Genomic DNA, 26,119 nt, shown 5'->3' with positions numbered 1-26,119 from the left:
TGGGTCCTATTAAGTCAAAATATTCCAAATACTAATGATCTGACTGTAGAACAGGCCGCTGGATGTGTAGAATACAACTGTATGGGCAGAGGGAGACTGGGATGCTAGGCTGTGTGCAGAGCTGAGGTTCAGTGTGTTCTGCCAGTGACCAAACAAGATGCCTGTGACAAACAGCTTCATCTCTCACAGCCTTGGTTCCTCAGCTGCAAAATGGGTATGATTGTTACCTCAGACACTCAACACGTAAAATACCCTGCTCAATCGACTGTGTTGAGTGCATATAACATTATGAAGTGTTATGTGAGTATCAATCAGTTCTTTGTCAGGCAGTAAGTTCTATGTTGTTCAGTTAGCATCATTGCCTAATAAACAATTCCAAAATATATTGAAGACTTGAATCCCAGGACTTGAGGTAGAAGCAGGCAAGTGTGTCTCTGCATTCCAGGGAACTCAATTGGGAGAGCTAGTGTGTGATAATTGAATGAAAAGTCAAGAAGCAAATACCACGTCACACACTTGAAAAATATCTAGTAAGTAAAATATTGTTATTATTTCTCCCATTGAGGAATACTTGTTTCTAAAAGGGAATTAATGTCATTTTAAGTGTTTGTTTTATGTATCGAGTGTGTATTCTTTGGACATATGAAATATACTCACCCCACCTAAAAAAAGTGAAAAGTCCTACCTGAGTCAGGAATTTCTGAAAATTGTGATGAGTGATGGTTCTTCCAAAATGTCTAAGTAGCTCTAACTCTTTCCAGAAGATACCTTGGTTGTTTGCAGAGAGGAAACAATGAGTAACCTTTCCTACCTTCCCCTAGCAGTTTTCATTATGAAGAGGAAGTACATTGGTATGGAGTAGTGTGCACTAGACTGGAATTATTAGGCCTCGATTTTAATCTTGGTCAGGCCATTTAGCCAGCTCTGGTCTTCCCTGGTGACCATTTACTAAGTGAGAGTTGAACTAGAAATGCGTCCTAAGAGCCTGGCAGCCCTAACATTCCGGTGTCTGAAAACATGTTCATTGTTCTCAGTAGACTAGAAGTTTAAACTTTATCACCTGGAAAGAAGTGTGATCACTAGCATTCACTTCTGCTCTGCTAGCTTCCAGGCACTGATCTGTGGGCTTTTTCATACATAGTAACTATGAGTTGGGTAATATTTTTATTATCATCCCATTTCACAGATGAAGAGTTTAAAATGAAACATTGGGAGTTAACTAGTAAGTAGAGAGCAGGAAGATGAATCCCAGAGCCCATGTCTTTACCCAGTGCATACTCTGGCCTCCAATGCAGAATCTAGAAAGAGGCCATTCATGTGCTCTCCTGCCTATAATAGAAATAGATGACTTCAGTCTCTGGAATTCAAAGTTGGCACAGTAACACTTACGCTCCATGTCCTGTTTACAGCCACCATCACTTCATGAGACAGATATTTTTGTTAGCTATATTTAACATTTGCACAGATGGTAGAAAGGCCACTTTCTGACAGAGACATCACTTGGTTACATTGTTACTCTACCTTCCAGGTACAGTGTTGCCTAACTCAGGCCTGGCTGCCAGTTCTGACATTTGACCTTTCCTTATTTAGGTTTCACCAGCTGGAGCGTGGGGGTGACGCTTCTCTGATATCTTTAAAATAATCTTTATGAAGAAGAACTTGGACATTGACATAAATACTGTGTTTAGAACTGGCTTTTCCTATTTTAAACATCTTCTTGGGTAGGAATAGAGAGCTATTGACGTGGGAGCCTTTAGCTTCCTTTGCAGCTGGCTGGCATAAACTGCCTTGCAGATGACACCTTACGAAACTGAACTGTCTGCAAAGGTTCTGGGCAGCTGTGGCCAGGAGAATAGGTGCTTAAAACTACCTGTCTAAGTTATCGTTCAAGAGGAAAGGGAAAAACAAAAACAAAGCAACAACCTTTCCCCCCCAACCTCTACCCCCACCCCCGGGTGTTCTGTAGCTGGAGTCAGGTTCTCAAGGTGTACTCCTTCCTTCATCTTTAGCTGTTGTTAGTGACCCAGCGAAGTGTAGTGAATGGGTCTAACTATAAAGGCAACCACCTCCGATCTAGTTCTAGCTCTGCCTCTCACGGGCAATGGATCCCTAGGCAAGCTCTTTAACGTCAGTTTCCTTATCTGTAAGGAGGAAGGATAGAGTTAGTACACCATAAGGTTATTCTGAGGATAAATAAATTAATACCTGTAAACACATTGTAAAAAAAAATGCTATGTTTTTTAAAAAAAAAAAAAATCTAGCTGGATGGTGATGGTGAATGCCTTTAATCCCAGCACATGGGAGGCACCACATGGCACTCACTCTTGTGTATAACTCCAGTTTTAGGGCTTCTGATACCCTCAAATAGACATACATGCAGGGAGAAAGAGGATGGGAGAGAGAGAGAAAGAGAGAGAGAAAGAGAGAGAGAATATATTAATATTAATTCTGGCCAACTTTATTAGCTCTTTAAAGACGACATCCTCAAACACAGCCGTACTGAGTGTGAGAACCTCAGCATCTGCAGGGAGAGACATTGTGCACAGTTCAGACTCTCACAACCTGCATCTGTCAGTGCTGTAGTATCACAAAATAGCTTGCTGGTATCACAGCCCATGTCAGGTGGGTTCTGGAGCTCAACTCAAGTCCTCATGTAAGCACTTTATTGTCCGAGATGGCTCTCCTGCCCTTGCTTTTGTTTGTTTGGTTGTTTGATTTGAGAAGAGAATTGAATGAATCCTGGGCTGTCCTCAAAACTCAAAACTTAGTATGACTCGAAGCATAGCCCTAAACTCATGATCCTCTTATCTCTGTTTCTTGAATGATGGGATTGCAAATGTGTGCCACCTTTTCTGGTTTAGACTTGACAGTTTAATTTGTGATTCTGTGAATTTAAGTGGTATTTCTCTAAACACATCAAGTGTCGTTTCTGTTTGTTTTTTTAATTCTGTGGTTGTTAAGCCTTGTCCCTAAAGTCCTCAGGGTCTAATTCTGTTGCTTCTGATGATTTTCTATCTTACTTTGATTAATTGTTTTGTTGTTGTTTAGCAGTTTATGGCTCTGTGGTGGTGAACTCACAGTAATTATTCATCATTAACTACCTTGGAGTCCAAACATGGGGAATGTTTCCCCCTAAGAAGGTTTGGGGAGTGAGCTGCACTGGGGACCTGGAACCCTTTATTTTTCTCTAGTGGTTTAACAGGAGAGTCTAATACTGTCACCAGTTTGCCACATGATAGCAGATTATTTGCTTTTGGGGTGGGTGACCTCACCTTTGCTTGTTCATCTGACGTTGGTTTCCTTTGTGTTTGTGGAGGGATTTCTGCTATAGTAGTGAGTCCACCCTGAAAGTCTGCTTCTCTGGGATTTCATTGTTTTGTGGGTGGGCTTCTCAGTTGGGCATGTGGCCAGTTGTCCAGGTTTTAGGCCTGTGAATAAAGTGATGACAGACACGTTGAGCACCTTCCGGTCACCCGGCACCTGGGTCCTCCCAACATCACCCTGTTATTCACCCTTCAGAATCAAACTTTGGTCTTAGGTAAATGACACCCCCTCCCTGATGGCTGCTAGCAGCCTATGCTGTTGAGATTGAAAAATGGTAGTAGTTGGTTTGGACACTGCTCCTGTGTGTTAACAGGAGGGAGCTTTTATTTCCCTTTGAGAGAACATTGATAACAATTAGATTTTAGTTCATGTGGGGGAAATAAATTTCTGAAAGACAAATACAGTGATTGAAAAAGCATAAGGTGTCAAGCTGTGGTGGCACAATGCCTTTAATCCCAGCACACAGGAGGCAGAGGCAAAGCGGATCTCTGCCTGGTCTACAAAGCAAGTTCTAGGATAGCCAGGGCTACACAGAGAAACCAACTCTTGAAAAACAAGCAGGAAGGAAGGGAGGGTGGGCAGGAGAGCACAAGGCTAGATGTTAAACCCCAGGTTAGTTTTTTAGCAGTGAGAAGACCTGATGTAGCTGACTGGTTTCTTGGAGCCTCAACTGTAAAGAAAAGAAAAGCTACTCCATACTGATGTTCATACCCTGAGACTGCGTTAACATTTTTCTGTTTTGTTTGCTATTGAGCAGTAACCTTTTGAGAGACAATTATTATACCTATTTGAGTCTTGAAAAAGTGGAGATCTAGAGAGAGGAATTATTGTTAAGGTAACCCGAGTTGGCTTGTATAATATGCTGTACTCATATAATAATAGCAGATATAAGGAATGTCACAGAAGAGGTGGCAAAACGAATAAAACCCGGAGGATGGGAAGAAGTGCTATGAATGGCTGTCTTCTGGATGTGACAGAGCTGTTGATGTGACAATGAACTCACAGCAGCTGTGGCTCCTGCACAAGGGTTTCACAAGGCCCTCATCCTCCATGAGGAGCTATGGGTAAAAGGACCAGAATTGACACTGGACACACCCTCAGCACAAAGGAGATCTATTTGCCCCAGAGGGACAAAGGGTGGGGAATAAGGGACAAAGACAGGAAGGAGATGAGGACAAAAGAGAAGAGAAAGGGCCCAAGGCAAGAGAGGGATACTACCCTAGAGGGACAAAGAACTGCTCCTGGATAAAGAGGAGACAAAGGCTCACAGACAAAAGGCAGTTTATAATGGGAAGGAGAAGCCCCACTAGGGTGAGTTGGTCTGTGTTGATTGTTAGTTAAGATAGCCAAAGGGGGCTTCTGACGACTTAATTTAAATACTTTGATAGCTGGGGGAGGAAGTAACTAAGTAAGGGAGTAGACCTTGGGGACCAGCTTTAGGAACAGTATCTATGGTTTAGCAAGGGAAGAAAGATAAAAAGCAAAACCTGTTGGTGCCATGTTTGCCATGCTCAGTCCTTCAATAGGTATGTAACTTAATGAACGGTTTCTGGAGGAGAAGGAGTCATTCCTCAGTGGTGTAACTACTAGTAAGTTGCCCTAGCTCAAGTAGATAATGTTAGGCTCCAAACCTGGAACCCCTAACCCTGTTAATATACAAGCAATTCTACTGGCCTGCTCTCACTCATCTGCTGCCCCCAGGTACACCAGGTGTGTGCTGCAGATAAAAGGACCCCAACCACCTCAGATCCATGTCTCTGTCTCTGTCTGTCTGTCTGTCTGTCTGTCTCTCTCTCTCTCTCTCTCTCTCTCTCTCTCTCGCTCTCTCTCTCTCTCTCTCTCTCTCTCTCTCTCTCTCTGGAGATTTCCCTGACTTTGTTCTCTGAGACCAGTGAACCCACTCCAGAGCTGCCCCCAATAAATCTGCTTTTATATTTTAAATTTAGCTTGAATTGGCTTATTACATTGGCAGAAAAAAAACTATTCAATAATTTCCCATCCAGCCAGGCTCATGCAAACAACTCTAATTATATAGACATACACACAAGAAAATAGTAAGATTTATTTATTAGAAAGGCCTCAGTGAAAGAGGAAAGGATAAAAGGTATATATATATATACATAAATTTAGAAAGAATAAATCAATTTAAATAAATAGCAGCTAACATTTTGATCACTGACATTTTCTGGATATAACATAAGATTATGTGATTTGGTCTACTAAGATTTTGAGAACTCTTATGAAATACTTGGAATAGACATATGTTTTGCTAAATGCTAGGGAAGCAGGGAAAGATACAAGAGGTTTGGTCCCAGCACTTAGAGAATTCTCCTTGGAGTAAGGGAAATGGACACACTAATGTCTGAAGATTCTGTCTGGGAAGTGTGGTGTTAGGACAAGAATGGAGTGGTTTGAGAGCAGGCCCCTATCAGAAGAAATGTCCTCTGTGCAAATTTATACCCAAGTGTAAGAGTGGGGAAGAAAGGTGGAGGTGGAGCCCGAAGGGGAGAGGATTGTGGTGCACAAAGAGACAGAAGTGTCTTGAGTCTTAGAAAAAGGCTGAAGTGGGATTGCAGAAGTGGGCAGAGCGTGTGCGCGTTTGTTTGTTTATTGTTTTTGTTTTTAACTCTCACGTAGCCCTGGCTGTCCTGTTTACTCTATGTAGACCAGGCTGCCCTTGGATCTCACAGAGATCAGCCTGCCTGCTCTTAGTCTGCTGGAATTAAAGACGTGCTCCATCACTGCTGGGTGAGAGGGCTGGCTTTTGAAAGTTGTCCTCTGATTTCTACATGGAGGTTGTGGCATATGCATGCCCACATAAATAAACCAATGTAGTTTTAAAATGAAAAAGACCATTCTGGCTGAATTGTGTGAACAAGAGTTAATGCACCTGATGTCATTTATTAGATCCTTGTACCAATAATTTCTACCTGAGGTAGAAATTAATGTCTTGCTTTTTATCGATGATGAGACTGGGACTTAGGTGGCTTCATTCAAAACTCCACAGCCTTAATGGGAAGTGGAGTTACCGATCCATGGTTTTGTGAGTCTGAAGCTGCACTATCTGTTATTTCAGTGATGATGCTCCTGTTCACTGTGTAGGACAGTCTCATTCATTCTCACCATATTGTTGGCATAGTGTGTTAGTTCACAAAGGATTCATCATTATTTAAGCTCCTTATGAAATGGTGTTCTCTCATTTAGAGGTATGAAAACAGACTTGGGGAAGGTGATTCCATGGTTCAGTCTACCCAGAAATCAGTGGAGCTCGCCGTTGAACACCAACCTTTTAGCAGAGGGAAAAAAAAATTTTTTTTTTATTCATGGCTATATTACAAACATGTCTCCTTTCTTTCTTGTATGTGTGTCCTTTGTTTGTTTTATGGATGTTTATAAGGCTATTTCCTTCTAGGTTTCGGAGATCATATTCACTGGAGGACTCTCGAAGATGGGAAGAAAGAAGCAGCTGCAAGGTATCAAACATGCATGGTGTCAGGTTGTTTATAGTAACAAAACTTTCTAGCCATTAACTTAGCATTGCTCTCAGATGAAGGGCCATGCCACGGCCCCGTAAGAGCTATGTAAGTTTCCTGATAACAAAAACTCAGCACACTGTGTACCAGGTGTCAAATAATCTGAACTGATTAACATATTTAGTTTCACAACATTTCTATGAAATACTGTTGTTACTTTTTTAAAAAATAAATCAACAGTTAAGTTGTCCCAGATCACAAGTCGGTACATAACAGAATATACTGCCTACCAGGCTAAAGCTAAAATAGTGTAATGTTTCAGAGAGGGTTAGTTTATGCACAGACACCCAGAGCTTAAGGGGTCAGGGTGGAGACAGAAGGAAGGAACTGCCAGTGTTATTACAAAGATTGGTTTATTTAGTCTTTATAGCCTCTGAGATTGCTACAACTATGAAATAACTGTTACATTTTATCGAAAAGAGAATTGCAATACAGAAAAGTGAAATTACTTTCCAGTATTTAAACTGCTAGTAAGTGGACTTTCATTTGTCTACTGTACCGTATTAGAGATTTACTCTACTCCAGCATGTGTGTCCTATATTATATCATCATTATATCACAGAAATACTCACATTTACACTTCTGCACCTACCAAACTAGTACTTGCTGTTGTAAAACAGATCCTAAGTTTCAAGACACTGAGGTTTTAAACCTTCTGCAGTAGAATTGCCAAGTTTAATAATAATAACAACAACAAGAACAATAATAAAAGATACTTAGCTAAACTCAAACTTTACACAAAGAAAAATTAAATGTCCGTGTAGCTTACAAAACTTTAAAAAAAATCTCAAAATCAGATTTAATTGGAAAACCTGTATTGTATTTGGCAACCCTATCCAAGATGAAAATTTTAATTAGTCTTTCAAGTTCAAAATCAAATAATTTGACCCAAGGGTTTAGAGCAGTAGCAGAGTGCATACACAAACTCTAGCCTAGCACTCCCTCTACTAAACAAATAGAAACAAATTCAAGCATCAGTCAAGTCTTCAAGGAGTTTTCTAGGCAGCTTTTTCACTTCTGTTCTTCACACTAACGTACAGCTACTCATAGAAGTGTTTACTTTGTGTGGACACTTGATGCTTCCTAGTAAGAACCTTGATTTTCTTAGGGGAAATAAACAGTTTTCTGTTCATCTCTGACCTCAACCATGGAAGGATGTTGACGATTGAAATCGTTGTTATGAATAAACATTTACTGAGAGCTACTAGGTGTAAGAGAAGTCCTGAATAGAGAAACATCATTTGTAAATTGCCTTTTGTATGCTAAATGTAATGTTAGTAATTTTGTTGAATGCCCATTAAATCCCATTTAATGAATAGATAGGGATGTGCATTGACGGAGGGTAATCTTATTCAGTTGAGGCTTTTAATGTTTGGTGTAAATAACTAATGCCATTCAATAATCCTTGAGTTTCCTTTATGAGAATGTTGGTCCTTGATCTAGTTGTTAAGAGTTCCCGTTTCCCATAGAAACAAAAGGTCCTATTAGAGTATAGAGAAACAGGAAGTTTGGGTTTCTCTTCCGGTTCATACCGGAAGTTGACGCAAAGCAGCCGCACGTGAATACCCCTCGAGAGTATGCCGCTTGTCGTAGTTTGCGGGCTGCCATGCAGCGGCAAGAGCCAGCGTACGGAGGAGCTACGTCGGGCACTGACCGGCGAGGGTCGCACGGTGTATGTGGTGGACGATGCTTCGGTGCTGGGCGCGCAGGACTCGACTGTGTACGGCGACTCTGCGGGTGAGAAGGCGCTGCGTGCTGCGCTGCGGGCGGCGGTCGAGCGGCGCCTGAGCCGGCAGGACGTGGTCATCCTAGACTCCCTGAACTACATCAAGGGGTTCCGCTACGAACTGTACTGCCTCGCGCGGGCCGCGCGCACGACGCTATGCTTAGTTTACTGCATACGGCCGTACTGGCCGAGCCGCGGGCTCCAAGTGGCTGCCGCCTCTGAGAACCCGGACCCGGCTGTCAGTGTGAGCTGGAGGCCGCGCACCGAGAACGGAGAGAAGCCTCAGGCGTCCGGCGCTGTGGAGGAACAGCCCGCCGCCAGCCCGGGAGCAAATTGGGGAGTCCCGGCCGCTGTCCCCAAGGAACTGGATCCAGAGGAAATCCTGCCGTCAAATCCTCCAGCTGTAATGACTCTGGAGTCCGAGAAATCTGCAGAGCCGGCGGCCTGTGCCTTTCCTCCAGAACTTTTGGAGTCCTTAGCGCTGCGCTTTGAGGCTCCCGACTCCCGGAACCGCTGGGATCGACCCTTGTTCACCGTGGTGGGTTTAGAAGAGCCATTGCCCCTGGCTGAGATCCGGTCTGCACTGTTTGAGAATCGGGCTCCCCAACCCCATCAGTCTACGCAGTCCCAGCCCCTAGCCTCTGGCAGCTTTCTGCACCAGTTGGATCAGGCCACCAGCCAGGTGTTGACCGCTGTGATGGAAGCACAGAAGAGCGCTGTACCCGGAGACTTATTAAAGCTTCCTGGCACCACAGAGCATCTCCGATTTACCCGTTCCTTGACCTTGGCAGAATTGAGTCGCCTCCGACGCCAGTTTATTTCCTATACTAAAATGCATCCCAACAACGAGAACCTGCCTCAGTTGGCCAACATGTTTCTTCAGTATCTGAACCAGAGTTTGCTCTAATGGGGTAGTGGGTGGCAGCAATGGCTTTTATCAGAATTCCATTGTACTTCGTCTAGAAAGAATAGTGCGAAGGCCTGCAAAGCATACTGTAGTACTACGATTGCTAAGTTTGGCTCATTTTCTTAACTGCCTCTGCTATATCTTGAGTGTGCCGCATACGCTGAGGCATTGAGTGCTAACTCCAAAAATACCAGGTGCCTTCGGTTGGAGTCTACTTAGGGATACTACAAACCACTGTTTTCCTTCCATCGGGATGGAGAATTGTTTTAAGTCAACTGTAAGTAAAAACCGAAGATAACAGTTTTGTATTTATGATGTACCTTTCATACTACAAGTATTTTTGAGCACAGTGCCTCTTGCTATCTCTCCTGGAACTCGAACACAGATAAATCTTCTGTTTCTGGGAAACTGATATTTGTGTAAGACAACCATAAGATATTTCCTCTAATAAAATCTTCTAAAATTGTCTGCTGGACTCTTGATGTAATTTAATGTTTCCCCTGCAACTTAGTATTTTATATATACATTTATCATCACACACCTTTGGCTGATACCTGCATTGTGCTTTATCGCATAGTCTAAGGCAGACATCACTGTAGTCTTAGTTTTGTTGGAAGCAAACAATACTGGATTTTCATTTTCCATACAGTTTTCAGACCTAGCTTTGACCTGGAGAAATTGTTTGTGTGAAGTGCAAACATGCTTAATGAATGAATGCTAGACGTCACAGAATAACCTGTGGTTATTGTTGACTGTGAAGATTGTTGACTGTTGACCAGATGTTAGGAGGTGTTGAAGGAACAGCTGTAGAAAAGTTAATATTTGAAATAGCACTGTGGAATCGTGGTCTGCACGGGACCAAATGCAACTTTTTAGACACGTTCTAGACCTTGGAAGTCTCTTGCTACTTGAAAAGAGTAAATAAATGTGTTCTAAGAAGTGTGAATTATAGTTGTGTCACAAAAGTATTTTAGATTTGCTTTTCAACCATCAAAATTTTCACTAGGTATGATGTTCACACCTGTAATCCCAGCACTTGGGAGGTGATAACAGGATTGTTGTAAATCTGAGGTCAGCCTGAGTTACAGAGTAAGATCCTATCTTAGAAAAAGGAAGAAAAAAGTTGTTTTAAGTGTGTCTTTGTCTGTAGAGAAGCAACCAGTGGGTTGACTTTGGCCTACAGACTATTTTTGCTAACTCTAGAATAACTAATAGATGTTTGACAGGCCTAAGACATTCTAAATATATATATATATATACATATACGTATACATATACATATACATATATATATATATATATATATATATGCATATATGCTCTGAAAACTATGGGCTGCCTTGGTTGATGTTGTTTCCTTGGTAATATCTACCACCTTTTTTGATATGAAAGGCGGGAAGGATTCATGTATGAAATGTAGGTTTGAACTAGGCAACCTCAACAACCTTTTCCAACCTTCATTTCTGATTTTCCTCTAGTTGGTTATTGATTGACTTGGGTTTAAACTTACATGTTGTAGAACTGTCAATAGTGGCTCAGCGATTAAGAGCATTGGCTGCTCTTCGAGTGGTCCTGAGTTCAGTTCCCAGCAACCAGGTCGTGGCTCACAACATCTCTAATGCTGATGCCCTCTTATGTTTGATGCCTTGTTGTCATGCAAGCATACAGCAAATAGAGAACTCATACATAAAATATATTTTTTAAAAAAAAAACCTACATATTTTTATCTAGATGGCTCTTCTAAATAAAGGGTACTATCATGGCCAAAAAGAACATTGGTCTGCGAGTCAGCCTTTTTTTGTTTGTTTGTTTGTTTGTTCTCAATGGCAGAAGTTACATTTTATGTAGTCAGGGTTTTTTTTTTTTTTAATGATTTTTGTATTTTTATTTTGTATGCATTGGTATTTTGCCTACATGTTTGTCTGTATGAGAGTGTTAGATCCCCTGGAACTGGAGTTATAGTTGCTGCAAGCTGCCATACAGGCACAGGAATTAAATCCGAGTTCTCTGGAAGAGTAGTCAGTTGCTTTTAGCTGCCATCTCTACAGCCCCTGTGGTCAGATACTTAATCTTTTGGGATTCTTTGAGTTGGGCTGGAGATTGAACCCAAACCTTGTGCAAGCTGAGCAAGTACTTTACCATTGGTCTGCATCACAGATTAATTTTCTCTTTTCTATGAGCCCATTAATAGTGTCTACCCTGTATGAGTGTGATGGTGTATGCTTGTAATTCCAGCATTCAGGAGGCTGAGGCAGGAGAGTAGCCACGAGTGTTAGACTAGTTTAGGTTACATAGCTAAAGACCCTGCATCAAAAGTCAAAGGAGGACAGATGAGATGTCCTGGTATGCCAAGATTCCTTGCCTGTAAGCCTAACCAGCTGAGTTCAATCCCCAGGACATACTCCATAAAAGGAGAGGACCTCTGAGCTCCACAGTGTACATGCTCTCACATTCTTGCTAGTTCTCTCCCTCCCTGAAGTGTGCATGGGTCCACACACACTCAAATAAATGTAATTATTTATTGGGGATGGGGATACATAACCTTGTCTAGCCAGCAACTCACTAGAGCAAGCTAGCCTTGAATTAAGAAACCAGCCTTGAGACTACTGGCATTAAAGATGTGTGTCACTATGCATGGCCCATATCTCTAATTTTTAGAAAATGTTACTAGAGTTATTTGTGTATGTAGTATAATGCATGCAAAGTATTTAACATATAGTCACATCCAACGCATTTTAGTTATGGTCGCCTAGATCCTCTCATCTTACACTTGGGATTTATAAGCCGTTAGCAAACAGTATCAGTCATGAGTCAGTCTCTTCTGACTCTTAGTAGGCCTAAGGTGAGATAGCTAAATAGTTTACCTAAAACTTACCTGGCAAGCTAATCATGTAGGATAGCAGTGGTGTGTGGTGAATACTGTGTATTTGATGTCAGTAATACTGTATGTGTTGGCATAGTGAACGTAACGACAACTGAAAATGTGACTGTCGGCCCTGGGGATCTAAACTCAGCCTGTCATGCTTATACAGCAAGCATGTACAAAAAGAACAGTTCTGTGTTTGCTGTGAACCAATCATTTTGTTAGTGTATTTTTGAAGGATTTTACTAGAATGTAATTTCTTTGTTTTTAAGTGGCTTGCCGCTGATGGTAATCATCCATAAGTCTTGGTGTGGAGCCTGCAAAGGTGAGTAGTGTTCCATCCAGTGTCAGGCTTCAAGTGTATTAGACATGCTAGTGTCGATGCTGGATTGCCTTGAGCGAAATCCTCCACACATTCTCCCTTCATGAAGTTTGCAGTTGTCTTTGCAGGGGGCTAGAATCGGGTTGGGAAGATTAAGATACAGTTATCAAGTATGGAGTTTGTTTGTTTTTTGTTTGTTTTTTTTTTTTTTTTTTTTTTTTTTTTTTTTTTTTTGGTTTTTCGAGACAGGGTTTCTCTGTGTAGTCCTGGCTGTCCTGGAACTCACTCTGTAGACCAGGCTGGCCTCGAACTCAGAAATCCGCCTGTCTCTGCCTCCCAAGTGCTGGGATTAAAGGCGTGCGCCACCACCACCCGGCAAGTCTGGAATTTTTAATGTCATAGACCATACATCTTAGCAGAGACTGGAATCCTGTACAGAGGGACATAAATGGTTTAGGGAAGGGGAGGGAACCAGTCAAAACCAGGGGATATTTTTGACTGTGGTTGTATTCTGCCTGTTGTGATACGAGTCAGGTTTTCTTTCTTTCTTTCTTTCTTTTTTTTTTTTGTTTTTGTTTTGTTTTGTTTTTTTGTTTTTTGAGACGGTTTCTCTGTGTAGCCCTGGCTGTCCTGAAACTCACTCTGTAGACCAGGCTGGCCTCGAACTCAGAAATCCGCCTGCCTCTGCCTCCCAAGTGCTGGAACTAAAGGCGTGCGCCACCACCGCCAGGCCTCCAGGTTTTATTTTTCACTGGATGCTACAACTAGTAAAACCCTAGTTGAAAAGTGCAGTTGGGCATGGCAGCCCGTGCCTGTGATCCCAGCACTCAGGAGGTCAAAGCAGAAGCATGAGCACAAGTTTGAGGCCAACTTCGACAACAGAGTGAGTCTCTGTCTCAAAAATAAATAAGGGGCTAGAAAGATGACTCAGTGGTTACAAGCACATACCAGCTCCTCCTGAGGACCTGAGTGCAACGCCCAGCACCCATATCAGACGACTTACAACTAACTGCTGTGACTCCAGCTCCAGGGGAATCTTGACACCTCTGACCTTTGAGCACTCACATTCATGTGCATACCCCCACACACATACACATAACCACACACATACACATAATAAAAATAAATAAGAGGAATGTAATAGCCAGGTACTGTAGTGCATACCTGTAATCCCAGCACTGGGGAACCTGAGACAGGAGGATCAGAAGTTCAAGGCTATCATGGTTTCCACTGAGAGACCCTTTAGCTGGTCTTTGCTACTTTGTGGGAGGTCTTTTTGAAACCCTTTATTCCTCCCCAATTTTACCTCCTATCTCTAGATAGGAGACAAAGGAGGGAGAGAAAGACCCCTGAATCTAGTTTCTTTCTTTTTTTTTTTTTTTTTTTTTTTTTTTTTTTTTTTTTTTTGGTTTTTTGGTTTTTTGAGACAGGGTTTCTCTGTGTAGCCCTGGTTGTCCTGGAACTCATTCTGTAGACCAGGCTGGCCTCAAACTCAGAAATCCGCCTGCCTCTGCCTCCCAAGTGGTGGGGTTAAAGGCGTGCGCCACCACCGCCCAGCTCTTTTGTTTCTTCTTTAAGTACAACTACTAACAAACCACAACCAACCTCACCTCTCAGGGCCGCAGCCTTTATGAACCCTCTGAAAAGTTCCCAGAATTCCAAAGTCACACAATTGCCAAAATTATCTGCACCTGGCAAAGCCATGCCTCTGTTAGAGCACAAAGCAAATCATAGTTAGCTGCTGAGAAGCAGCCCCATATCTCCACACCTGGGAATAAAATGAAAGCACGTTCTTAACCAAAATTCCAGAATTCTTAAAAATGTTACAAGACCCTGTTTCTTTTTTTAAACTACCCCCCCGCCCCCCGCTCCCCCAGACAGGGATTAAAGACATGACCTGGATTTTTTAATTTTAGTTGCTTTAGTACCCATTTTATTTACTTTTATTTTATTTTTCGTATGAGTGGTTTTTTTTTTTTTTTTTTGCCTGCATGTGTGTATGTGTACCACACTTATGCTTGATACTTTCAGAGGGCAGAAGAGGGTGGATCCCCTAGAATCGGAGTTACAGATAGTTGTGAACCACCCTGTGGATCCTGGGACTCAAACTCAGGTCTTCTGCAAGAGCAATAAGTGTTTTCAACCACTGACCCATCTATTTAGCCTAGCATTTTGTTTATATTTATTGTATGAGTGTTTTGTTTTGAGACAGTGTCTTGTGTAGCCCAGGCTAAACATACATTCATTGTTTAGTGGAGGATGACCTCAAACCTTGTCTCTTCCCACCTCTCAAATGCTGGAGTTACTAGCATGTACCACTCTACCTGAGTCCTGGGGATCTAAGCACTGTACATCTGAACAAGCACTTTACTAACTGAGCTACACCCCCAGCCCAAGAGACCCCTTAAAAAAACACAAGCAGAAGGGGAGTTAGGGTTCCTCCTTACAGCACTTGGGAGCCTGGAGCATGAGAACTCCAGTGAGGTCTGGGGACAGCCTGGACTATAGTGTGAAGGTCAGCTCTCTGCCACCAACTGCTAACATTGTGGTTCCTTTTTCAGTAGAAATGACTGAAACATAACTATAAAAGGCAAACAGTGGGGGCAGTGGGATGGATGGCTTATTGGGTGAAGACATTTGCTATGCAAGTCTAGCATGAGTGATTCCCGAAGCCCATAGGAAGGTAAAAGGAAAGCACAGACTCCACACTTGTCTTTTGACCTCCATGTGTGCTGTGGCAGTCACACGTGCTATCATTTTTATTTTTTTTATAGTGTTTGGAGGTCAGAGGACAACTTGTAGGAGTCTATTCTGTAATGTAGGTTACAGGGATTGAACTGAGGTCATTAGGAGTGGCAGTGGACACCCTTATCTACTCTCTTCAGCTCAGGAATAATTTGTTTCCCTTTCTTTTTTGAAACAGGGTTTCACTATGTAGTCCTGGCTGTGTCAGAACTCAATGTGTAGACCAGGCTGGCCTCAACCTAACCAAGCTCCTCCTGTTACCTCCCTTATTAAAGACGTGTACTGCCACACCCAGCGCCCCACCCCCCACCCCCCACCCCCCATTGTCCTTATTTCTTAAGTTAGATGCAAGTTGCAGTCACATAACAAAGTAAGCGCCAAAGCAGGATGAGAATCTAGGTGCCCAGTTCTGGTTTTATGGTTGTATTTTTTAAATAAAAAACACTTGTCCTTATTATTTCATATTCTTATTTGAGACAAGGTCTTATGTAGTCCTGGCTGGCCTCACACCCTATGCCTGGCCTTTTTTTTTTTTTTTTTTTTTTTTTTTTTTTAATTGAGCTAGGTCTTGCTATGTCTTACAGGTTGGTCTTAAACTCAAGTAAGTTCAAGTTACCCTTCTGCCTCAGTCTCCCAGAACCGGGTCTGCAACTGTGTGCCACCAGGCATTTTGGAGATTTTTGTTTTTCTGTTTTAGTTGTTGTTTTAATCATACATGTTAAGGACATGTATGTTTGTATTCATGTGGCAGCCATATCGAAGATCAACCTTGGATATCTTTTTCCATTTGGTTTCTACCATGTTTTTTTTGTTTGTTTGTTTGTTTTGGGGGTTTTGTTTGTTTGTTTTGTTTTTTTGTTTTGTTTTTCAAAACAGGGTTTCTCTGTATAGCCCTGGCTGTCCTGGAACTCACTCCGTAGACCAGGCTGGCCTAGAACTCAGAAATTCGCCTGCCTCTGCCTCCCAAGTGCTGGGATTAAAGGCGTGCACCACCACTGCCTGGCCTAGTTATTTAGACTTAAAAATGTTTCAGTTATATGGTAATTTAGCTAATGCCTGACCCATCAGTGAGAGTTAGTGATGTTTATACTAATTAATTTTTGAGTATGTTTCTGTCATTGCAAAATCTTTTTTTTCTCTCTCTCTCTCCTTAGCTTTAAAACCCAAATTTGCAGAATCTACAGAAATTTCAGAACTGTCCCATAATTTTGTTATGGTAAATCTGGAGGTAAGACTTAAAGGAACCCCCCCCCAAGGGGGGGTGATTTTAAGGTATTGTTTTAGATTTAATATAAAGTAAAATGGACAGAGCTGGCTACTTGTGTGTTGTTTTTCTCTTAACCTCTAATGTTAAAGTTTACAGGAGAGATGTATTAGCCGTCCAGCATTGGAGAGGAATCAGGAAGGTAGAATTTGAATAAGTGACTAAAATTTGGAGTTTTTTCATCCTTAGCTTTTGGTTATGATATGTTTTATATCTTCCTATAGTTGTTCTATGGACAGTCATAGACAGTCATAGAGGCTACAACTTCCTGCAAATCGTGATTCAGTTGAGCTCAACTAGATGCTCAGCTGTGTTAGACTTTTATGTGCAACCTTCCTGATTGCTCTTGGAGGCATCTTTTATGTACTTACCACAGAGTTCAGCTCTTGTGGTCTTGAATCTTAGAATCTCAAGAGTTAGACTTGGAAGGGATTTTTTTAGGTCATTGGTATTGTTTCCATTTTTATAGAAAGGCCTGAAGTCAAGTATGTGATTTTTATTAAAATCCTAAGAACCTAGTAAGTAAGCAGATATCCTGACGGAGCAGTGCTCCTTTCCAGGCCATGCTCCTCAAGGGTGGGATCATGTAGTACCTCACAGGGATGTTTCTAGACTTGAGGTTCTTTAAAGAGACTGTTTGCTTAAACACAGACCCAAGAATCTTCTGAACACATTAACAGTCAGCACTGAGGTATCAAACATGTTGGCCTGTATAACTAGTGTACCCCAGTGCTAATTAAAGCAATTTCAATAAGTGACCCTATTTAATCCCTGAAATGGGAACCTCACCACAAGCTATAAAATTACTTTTTATTTCCCATGAACATGATCTCATTACTTTCTGGGATAAACTGGAATTTTCCATTCACAGAGGACAAGATGTTTCCAGTGAAGAAATCCAATGTAAGAAAGTATAGCCATAGGCTGGAGAGATGGTTAAGTGTTTAAAAGCATTTGATGTTTTTGTAGAGGACCCAAGTTCAAGTCTCAGCACCCAAATGTTGGCTAAGAATCATCTATAACTCCATTTCCAGGGGATCTGATGCCCTCCTCTGATGTCCAAGGGTATCGGACACACATATAGTGCAGACATACATGGGAGCAAAATACTCATACACATAAAAGAAATAACTAAAAAAAAGAAGAAAGAAAGTGTAGCCACAGTGTTGGTCTTGTTCATGCATTCAGGAGGTCCTGTGTGCTAGTAGGTGATGGAGGTACTGGGCATGCAGCAGCGAACAGAACACATTCTCGTCAGAGTAGCATTCTAGCATGGGGGAACAGTAAAATGGAATTCATAAGATGGTGTTGAACTCTGCAGCCGAAAGTTAAGGGTAAAGAAGATACTATAAAACTTTCTAGAAAAGAAAATTATATCTGATCAAAAATTAGAAGCAGGAAAGGGAGTGAACCCAAAGATGATTGGGAAGTGTGTGTCCAGGCAGAGCCAGTCCAGAAGCCAAGTTGTGAGTGTGTCCAGTTTATGAATGACAGTAACAATAAGCAGGTTCATGTATCTAAAGATGCCTAAACAAGATAGAAGATGAAGCTGGAGAATAGCCAGGGGGACATGCGCAGATCACATGGAGCCCCCTTGCCTGAGCAAGCCTGGAATCCACGAAAAGGCTTTGAAGAGAGGAAGAATATGTTCTTATCTATGGTTTATATTTAATCTTAACAGGATGAAGAGGAACCCAGGGATGAAGACTTCAGTCCTGATGGGGGTTATATCCCACGCATCCTTTTCTTGGGTAAGGCAAAAGAGTTTGTTAGGTGACACAGGATCAGGTGTGGGGAGAGAGAAGTGATAAGCACTAGAACTCTACTGGTGACAAACTGACATGTCCAACAACCAAACATTCAAAAAGAAGGGACCAGGAAGGAGGTGCTACGTGCCCTCAATTCTAGCACTAGAGGGTCATGTGTTTGAGGCCGGCTACAGAGAGATCCTGAGGTGGTGGTAAGAATCTGAATATGAGAATGAACATGCTTTTACCATTAAATGTCTGCTTTTATCTGTCAAGATGAAGAATGCAACCTTCCATTGAGTCATTCATAGTCATTTGGACACCACCCATTTATCAAACACCATTTAAGACACTACTTGGGCTAGATAAACAGTTACTACCCCTGGGTCTGTATGCAGCTAACCCAATGGAATAACAGAACCAGACATGTGTCTTTCAACAAGTTTCTTACTTTGTTTTGTTTTGTTTTCAAGTCAGGGTTTCTCTGTATAATAACCCTGTCTATCCTGGCACTCACTTTTATACCAGGCTAGCCTCAAACTCAGAGATCCACCTGACACTGCATCCGGAGTGCTGGAACTAAAGGTGTGCACTACCATACTCAGCTTTATATTCCAACAGTTTGGGGCGGGGGTTGGTTTTAAGATAGGGTTTCTCTGTGTAACTGGCTGTCCTGGTGCTCGCTCTGAAGACCAGGCTAGCCTCAAACTCAGAGATATACTTGTCTCTCTGCCTCTTGAGCACTGGAATTAAAGGCATGCACCACCACTGCCTGGCCATCTTTCAACAATTTTTATAAGATAGGATGACCACATTTTCACATTTTAACATTTGGGCAGCCAGCTCTGGTAGCACACATCCATGATCCCAGCACTTAGAAACTAAGACAGGAAGATAGGTTAAGAGTTCAAGGCCAGCCTCAATTATATAGGAAGTTTGAGGCCATCCTAGAATACATGAAACCCTATCTCAAAAAACAACCCCCCCCCAAATTAATATACAGAAAAACTTTTGGCCAGATTTAATGGATGATACAAATAAGGAAATGTATAAATTCTATCATCATCAAGAAGAAAAGGAACAAACAGTCCAGAAAGGGAATAGCATTTGCCAAGGTATGGGGTGGAGATGGTGAGCTATGTTCAAGGAAGTACAAGTACTTTCTTATGATTGTAGCATGAAACTTCACAGGTAGGGTGGTGACATAATAGGCTGCAGAGGTGGGTCTTTATCTCCCGAGGGCCACGTGTTCAGAATACCTTCCTGTTGTGATTGCCAAGGTCTTCACACCATTTGTCTTCCATAGATCCCAGTGGCAAGGTGCGTCCTGAGATCATCAATGAGAGTGGAAACCCCAGCTACAAGTATTTCTACGTCAGTGCTGAGCAAGGTACCATTCTGAGAGAAAGGAGGAAGGATGGTTGGTCATGGGCAAGGTCTGTGACAGAACCTAGCTGTATAAGCTGTTGGCTGAACATTGTCCACATGACTAGCTCTTGGCTAGATCCTATATTGAATACAATTGGCAGGCAGCTAAAACCAAGCCTTTCTCCAGCTACTTAAACTCTAGTGGAAATGCTGATGGCTGGTTAGAAGCTAAAGGGCTGAGCTTATGCAGGTAGTTACTGGCTTCTGGCCTCAGTAAGTCAGAATTGGATTTGATTTGTTTTTCCATTACACCTATACTGTTCTTCCTGTAAGAATCCAGAGGAAGAGGAATACAAACTTAGCTGAGGAAGCCAAAGTAGTTTTTATAGATACTAAACTAAATGGACAGGCAATGCAAGAACTTGGCTCTGGCTCTGCTAAGATTGTGTGGGTAAAGGCACCTGCTGCCAAACCAGATGACCTAAGTTCAATCCCCAGCACCAATAAAAGGAGAAAACTGACTCCTGCAAGTTGACTCCGACCTCTACATAGGTGCTGTCACATAGTAGTGCTTTGCACGCGCACATACAATCAGTAAAAATGTAATACAAAATAATAATCTATCCCTAGAAAGGTACAAGGACATTTCACACTATGAAAGAGTGTGTGTGTAGGGTAAGACTTGCTAGAAACATGTAGCTCGAGTCCCTAAGAGTAAGTTTTAGTGAAAGTGGGAAAGGCACATTGCAGACAGAGGGAATGGCCTTAGCCCAGTGGTGAAAGAAGGCTGACACATCTGCCTCGCTTTTTGGTCTCTTGCTTTTGAAGCACTGTCATTCTAGAGCAGGGTTGGAATAGATGTCCTGCGCTGTTAATCGCTTACTAAGTTGCCGCGTGTCACCTATTGTGAGCCTGCCAAGTCACTCTGTGTTTCCCATTCTTGGGACTCTTATTCCTAAAATGGGAACGGGGAGGATGCGGAGATGTTATATCTGCCCCAGGTCAGGAGGATGCATCTGCCCCGGCCTAATGCAGGTTCCTAGAGATACAGACTTTTCCACACAGAGAAGGGCAGTGGGGCTGTCAGTCCTAAACACTTGTCTCTCAAGATTCACCTTCTGTTTAGACTCTTGCTATTATCATCCCTACACTAACACAGTCCAAAGGTGAGCACAAGGCTTTTCCCAGAGTCCTCATGGCTTAGTTGGCATGAGACTGGAAACATTCAAACCTGTCTTTACCAAAAACATAAGTAAAACATAAAGGGGAAAACTAAACTAACCATGTTAGGTGCTTTTATAAGCATATGGGGTCTGCAGGATTCCAAGGACAGACTGACTCAGCCCAGTGCCACCCCTACCTTTTTAGAGCTACCTCTTCCAGGCTTACACTGACATCACTGTCCTCCTGGAAGGACAAGTCAGTACATGGGGTGTGTCAGTTCATAAGATATTCATCTGCCACTCTCTTTCCTTAAGCTTCTTTTTTCCTCCTAAAAAACTTGACTTTTTCCATTATTGTTGGTTAATAGTAAAAAGGATTAAGCCCTTCAGTAAAGATCATCTCCTCTTGCAGTGTGCACATATGTGCGTGTTTACACACACATCATGATCAGTGTGACCAGACATTCCAAAGTGGGCAGCAGGAGGGTGTTCCCTCATCCCTGAGTGTCAAGTGAGCACGTGCAGCCATGACGGGAGTCAGCAAGAGTGCTAGAGGTTAACCAAAGTAACAACTAGCATTTTTATGTGTCTTGGTATTTATGAAACACTTGAATTATCCATTCTCTGCTTGATTTTTGTACCAATCCAATGTCAGTAGCATTCTCTCCAGGAGGAAAAGCAGATCTATGACACCAGGACTGAAATCCAGAAGGAGATCTTTATCTTGTTTCTCCTAAAACATTTAAAGTTTGTGTTGTCACACTTCAGATATTAAAGATGCCCCACACTTACCCCACCCCTTTGCCTTTATTCCAGTTGTTCAAGGGATGAAGGAAGCTCAGGAGAGGCTGACGGGTGATGCCTTCAGAGAGAAACACTTTCAGGACGAGTTGTGACATGAGCGAGTATTCTGGAAGAAAAGCAGCAGGGAGAGAATACTGAAGAACCACCCAGAACAGCTAAACCACCGGAAACCATGCTTCTGCCTACACCGGAAGGAGCCCTCGCTGTGGGAGAGAGCTGCTGACAAGCTGGACTGTGGACCAGCAGCACGGCTGACTGACTGTCATCTGCTCCCTCTCTCCTAAATATCCATTCCTTTGAATGTAAAGAATGAAACTATTTGATACAAAACTTGAGCCACTTGGAGATTATTAACTCCGTGTCAGTATTTGAGTCTTTACCCATTTCCTCCTCCTGTCCTCAAGCGGAAGTGAAACAAACCGGAAGTATGTTTTCTATAGTGTACAGATTGCGGGAATTATCAATGTTTAAAGGAGGCATTCTCCCTTTGTCTTGGTAATACTTCTGGACGTCTTCCTGAGTCCCTGTGCCCTTCCTTCTTTGCTCAGGCACCCCTGTTTGCACGAATGTGTGTGGAGAGTGGCTGTGTACAGAGACTCAGCCCCTACTGGAAGCATGCTTTCCCTGTTGCTGTTAGAGAAACTCAAGCCTGCAAACCCTACATGAAGCCATTTTGTCAATTCACCAACTGTATTTTTGTACTGGGGTTAAAACAAACACGAGATAAAATATGTTTCATTAAGCTTTATTAAAACTTGAAATGGAAAGATGCTATGGTGGCTTTGGGTTACTGGACAGGGAAGAAGGGGTAGTAGCTACATAGGAGGATGAGGAAGAAAACTGATCTAGCCTGTGCTAAGAGTCCTAGCCTAGGACCCATGTTCCTCCATCATCCACATCCAGATGAATACCAGGGCGTTTCCTTTGTTGTCATTCAGTAGAATCTTATGTTGCCCTGGTGTCCTCAAACTCAGGTTCAAGTGATTCCCCGTATCAGCCTCCTGAGCTCTTGGGATACAGGTGAGAGCCGCCTCCTCAGATGAAAGCCTGCGTCTCCTCTGCCTCCCTGGCTCTTCTAGCATAGCACAGGCCGTTTCTCTTTGCTGGGCTCATTTGTTGTGCCAGCCCTGTAACTTGCCTACTTGCCTGTGATAGCCCATCTTCTGTAGCCCATCTTCCTTGTCTTCCCTGGAGTGATCGTTTCACAACACTAATCTATGTCATTCCCCTGCTTAAAACCTTTCCTACCACCTTCAAGATTATGTTACTTCCTTAAAAAATACTTGAGCCTTTGGATGGCCTGGCATCTCCTAATGCTTACAAGTGTCACCCCATTTAGTTTTTCCTTAGTCTCCTAACAGCCCTGAGAAAGGTACTATTGCAACGTATTCTACAGGGTGGTTGTGGTTTTTGTGTATATGTGTTCGTCTGTGCATATGTATGCCATGTGTGTGCAGGTGCTTATGGAGGCAGAAGAGAACATAAGATCCCCAGGAGCTAAAGTCACAGGCAGCTGTGAGCCTCTGGATGTGGGTACTGGGAACTGCACTCATCCTCTGGATGAGCAGCAAGTGCTCTTAACCACAGAGCACCTCTCCATCCCTAGTGGTGTTGGGTTTTTTTTTCACCCCCTTTTAAAGACAAGGTTTCACCATAACACCCTGAAACTAGGTTTCATAGTCTGAAACTATGTAGACCAGGTTGCCCTGGAACTCCGAAATCCATCTCTGCCTTCCATGTGCTGTGATTATAACGTTATCTGAGACCACATACATACTGGATTCTAGCCACCAGGATCTAACTGCAAACTCCAGACCCTCTTACCACGTTACCTCCACATTCTGAGGTGACTCATTGAAAGGGGTGGTTCCAATCTGGGGCACAGCAGATCTTTTTAGTGAGTCCATTTCTGTATCTTTGCTCTGAAAAATGATTTCCCCAAAATATGAATTGTAGAATTACCATGTGAGCCAGCAATTCTACATCTCCAGGGAATAGAACAAAAAGAGAATGTTGAGTGGATTTTTGGATTCCCACATTGAAAGCAGTATCACAGTAGCCTGAAAACGGAAGCATCTTACCCACGTCAATGAGTAGATGGATTACAAAGAAAAAGTGGGGCAGGTGAGCTTGTTCAACAAGTAAAGCTGCTGAGTTCCATCTCAGACTCCACAGGATGGAAGGCTTTCTGACCTCTCATGATCACAGCCCCTGCTTCTTGTTTGAGCAGGCCTGGACCTTCCTAACCTGAAAGAGGAAACACTTGTAAAGCGCTAACTCTCAGTGTCCCTCTCTCTGACTGCCAGGTCTTCAGCCTGGCTCTAGGTACACCACATGCTACTTCTGTACAGATCTCTGCTGAGCAAGGACTGCTGGGAAGACTGCTGCTTGTCCAGAGCACGCAAAGCAGGTAGCTCCCAACTAGGGGGGAAGGGATGTCTTTGCTCCAAGCATCTGAACTCCTGAACACAGAGACACATACACACTACACATAGTTACAAATAAGACACACACACACACACTACACATAATTTTAAAATAAAGTTACAAGCAATCTATTTGGTGCATTTCAAAAGATATAATGTTTCTTCAGTTATCAGTGGAAGAAGTTAGGAATTCCCTCCCACCCCCTAAAAGCAACAAATGCAAACATTTCCATGAGAGTCTCCAGCATGCATAGGGTACATCCTAGAAAAGAGACACCTTCCGATCACCCTTTCGGTTTCCTCAAAGACTGGATCTCCTCAAGGGTGGAGTATGCTCTCCAATAAGGCATTTCCACACTTCTTCCAGAGAGCACCAGGTGGAGAGCATCTTTGGTAAATGATCCAAGGATTGGAATGTAGCTTCCTCCCCAACAGCTGCTGAATGGTTAATGAGTTAAAAGTAAATGAATAAATGACAAACTTAACTCCCCACTCCTTCAAAAGTATAGTGGCTGGGGGAATTTTAATGATCCTGGATTTCTCTCTAAAAGTAAAACCAGGGAGCAGCTTTAACAGGTGGAGTTAGCCTGGTGGTGGTGGCGCACGCCTTTAATCCCAGCACTTGGGAGGCAGAGGCAGAGGCAGAGGCAGGAGGATTTCTGAGTTCGAGGCCAGCCTGGTCTACAGAGTGAGTTCCAGGACAGCCAGGGCTACACAGAGAAACCCTGTCTCGAAAAAAACTAAAAAAACAAAACAAAACAAAAAAACCCAAAAAATCAAAACCAACCAACCAAACAAAAAAAAGGTGGAGTTAATCTACTGCCCAGTTGTCACAACCAAGTCCCACTTTTTTTTTTTAAGGTTATTTATTTTATTTATATGAATACATTGTAGCTGTCTTCAGACACACCAGAAGAGGGCATCCGATCCCATTACAGATGGTTGTGAGCCACCACGTGGTTGCTGGAAATTGAACTCTGGGCCTCTGGAAGAGCAGCCAGTGCTCCTAATCACTAAGCCATCTCTCCAGCCCCCAGGTCCCACTTTTAAGCAAACAAAAGTATTTTTCTTTCAGAAGCAAGAACTTAGCACTGTCAACTCTTTTTGAAAACATAGTTACTCAAAATTGTCCAGTAGTAGGACAGCAAAGGGAGGCTGCACACCCAGGCCCTGGTCTCACCATTGAGTGGTTCAGGGCATTCATATTTTAACAGGAATGAATTTTAATTGTTAACCTTTCCTTTGAGTTAAACAGTGCGTTTAGTCTGATGTCAACACCAGCTGTGCAGACAGGGCTCTGGAGAAACGTTCACAGAGGTACACATCTGCAGCTCTTTGCTTCTAGAGGCTTCAGGGCAACACTAAGGTTTGTCAATCAAAGGCACGGTTGTTCTTCAGGCCTTTCTGTGTCAGGCTAGAGAGGACCACATACTGATAGACTTCAGATCACCTGCCAACTCAGCAACAGTCACTTCTGCTTATTTTGGCAAGTTTCTCACCAGTGAGGGGGTTGTCTCTCAGTCATTTTGCATCCCCACAGCAAGTCTTTGGACAGTAGTGAGCTTGCTCAGGTCACTACTTTTCCTTGTACCTTTCAAATGAGGGTAGAGAGACTACTGACCTGAACAGACCAGCAGAACATCTATTTGTACATCTAGAGACATTGGTAGTCATGATCTGCCCTGAAGCATCAAAAGCTCCCAGGGTATATAGCTTTACATTAATCATAACTGTGGCTGCTTGGTTGTTGAAAGAAGTTGTCACATGTTCCAATGAGAATTTGTTTCCTAGGGTATCAGTGATGTTCTTCTCTACAGTGTGGAAATCATGCTGTGTTCACTTTTTTGTTTTGTTCTGGTTTATTTAATTTGAGACAGGATCTCACTATGTAGCCTAGGCTGGCCCTGCCCTCAAGGTAGTCCTCCT

General features: G+C 42.7%; 1 protein-coding gene across 8 annotated transcripts in view; it reads left to right on the top strand.

Annotated features, from left to right (window-relative positions):
- Txndc12 (thioredoxin domain containing 12) overlaps window positions 1-22,534 on the top strand; it is a 77,309-nt gene extending 54,775 nt beyond the window's left edge. For 5 of the 8 annotated variants that reach the window (XM_076934488.1, XM_076934491.1, XM_076934490.1 and 2 more), the window contains 2 exons: window positions 6,737-6,797; window positions 8,451-9,958. In XM_076934488.1, coding sequence (XP_076790603.1) covers window positions 6,737-6,797; window positions 8,451-9,490 — 1,101 coding nt within the window. In that variant the 3' untranslated portion in view covers window positions 9,491-9,958. Of the gene's footprint in view, window positions 1-6,736; window positions 6,798-8,450; window positions 9,959-12,625; window positions 12,679-16,574; window positions 16,649-18,365; window positions 18,436-19,738; window positions 19,823-21,779 lie in introns of those variants that run through there. The other 3 variants (XM_076934494.1, XM_076934495.1, XM_034501778.2) reach the window with 1 other exon arrangement.
- Window positions 22,535-26,119: the final 3,585 nt, after the last annotated feature.

This window comes from Arvicanthis niloticus, chromosome 5 (genome assembly GCF_011762505.2).
Source record: "Arvicanthis niloticus isolate mArvNil1 chromosome 5, mArvNil1.pat.X, whole genome shotgun sequence".
Classification (NCBI taxonomy): Eukaryota; Metazoa; Chordata; class Mammalia; order Rodentia; family Muridae; genus Arvicanthis; species Arvicanthis niloticus.
This window is presented reverse-complemented; position numbering and strand designations above follow the sequence as displayed.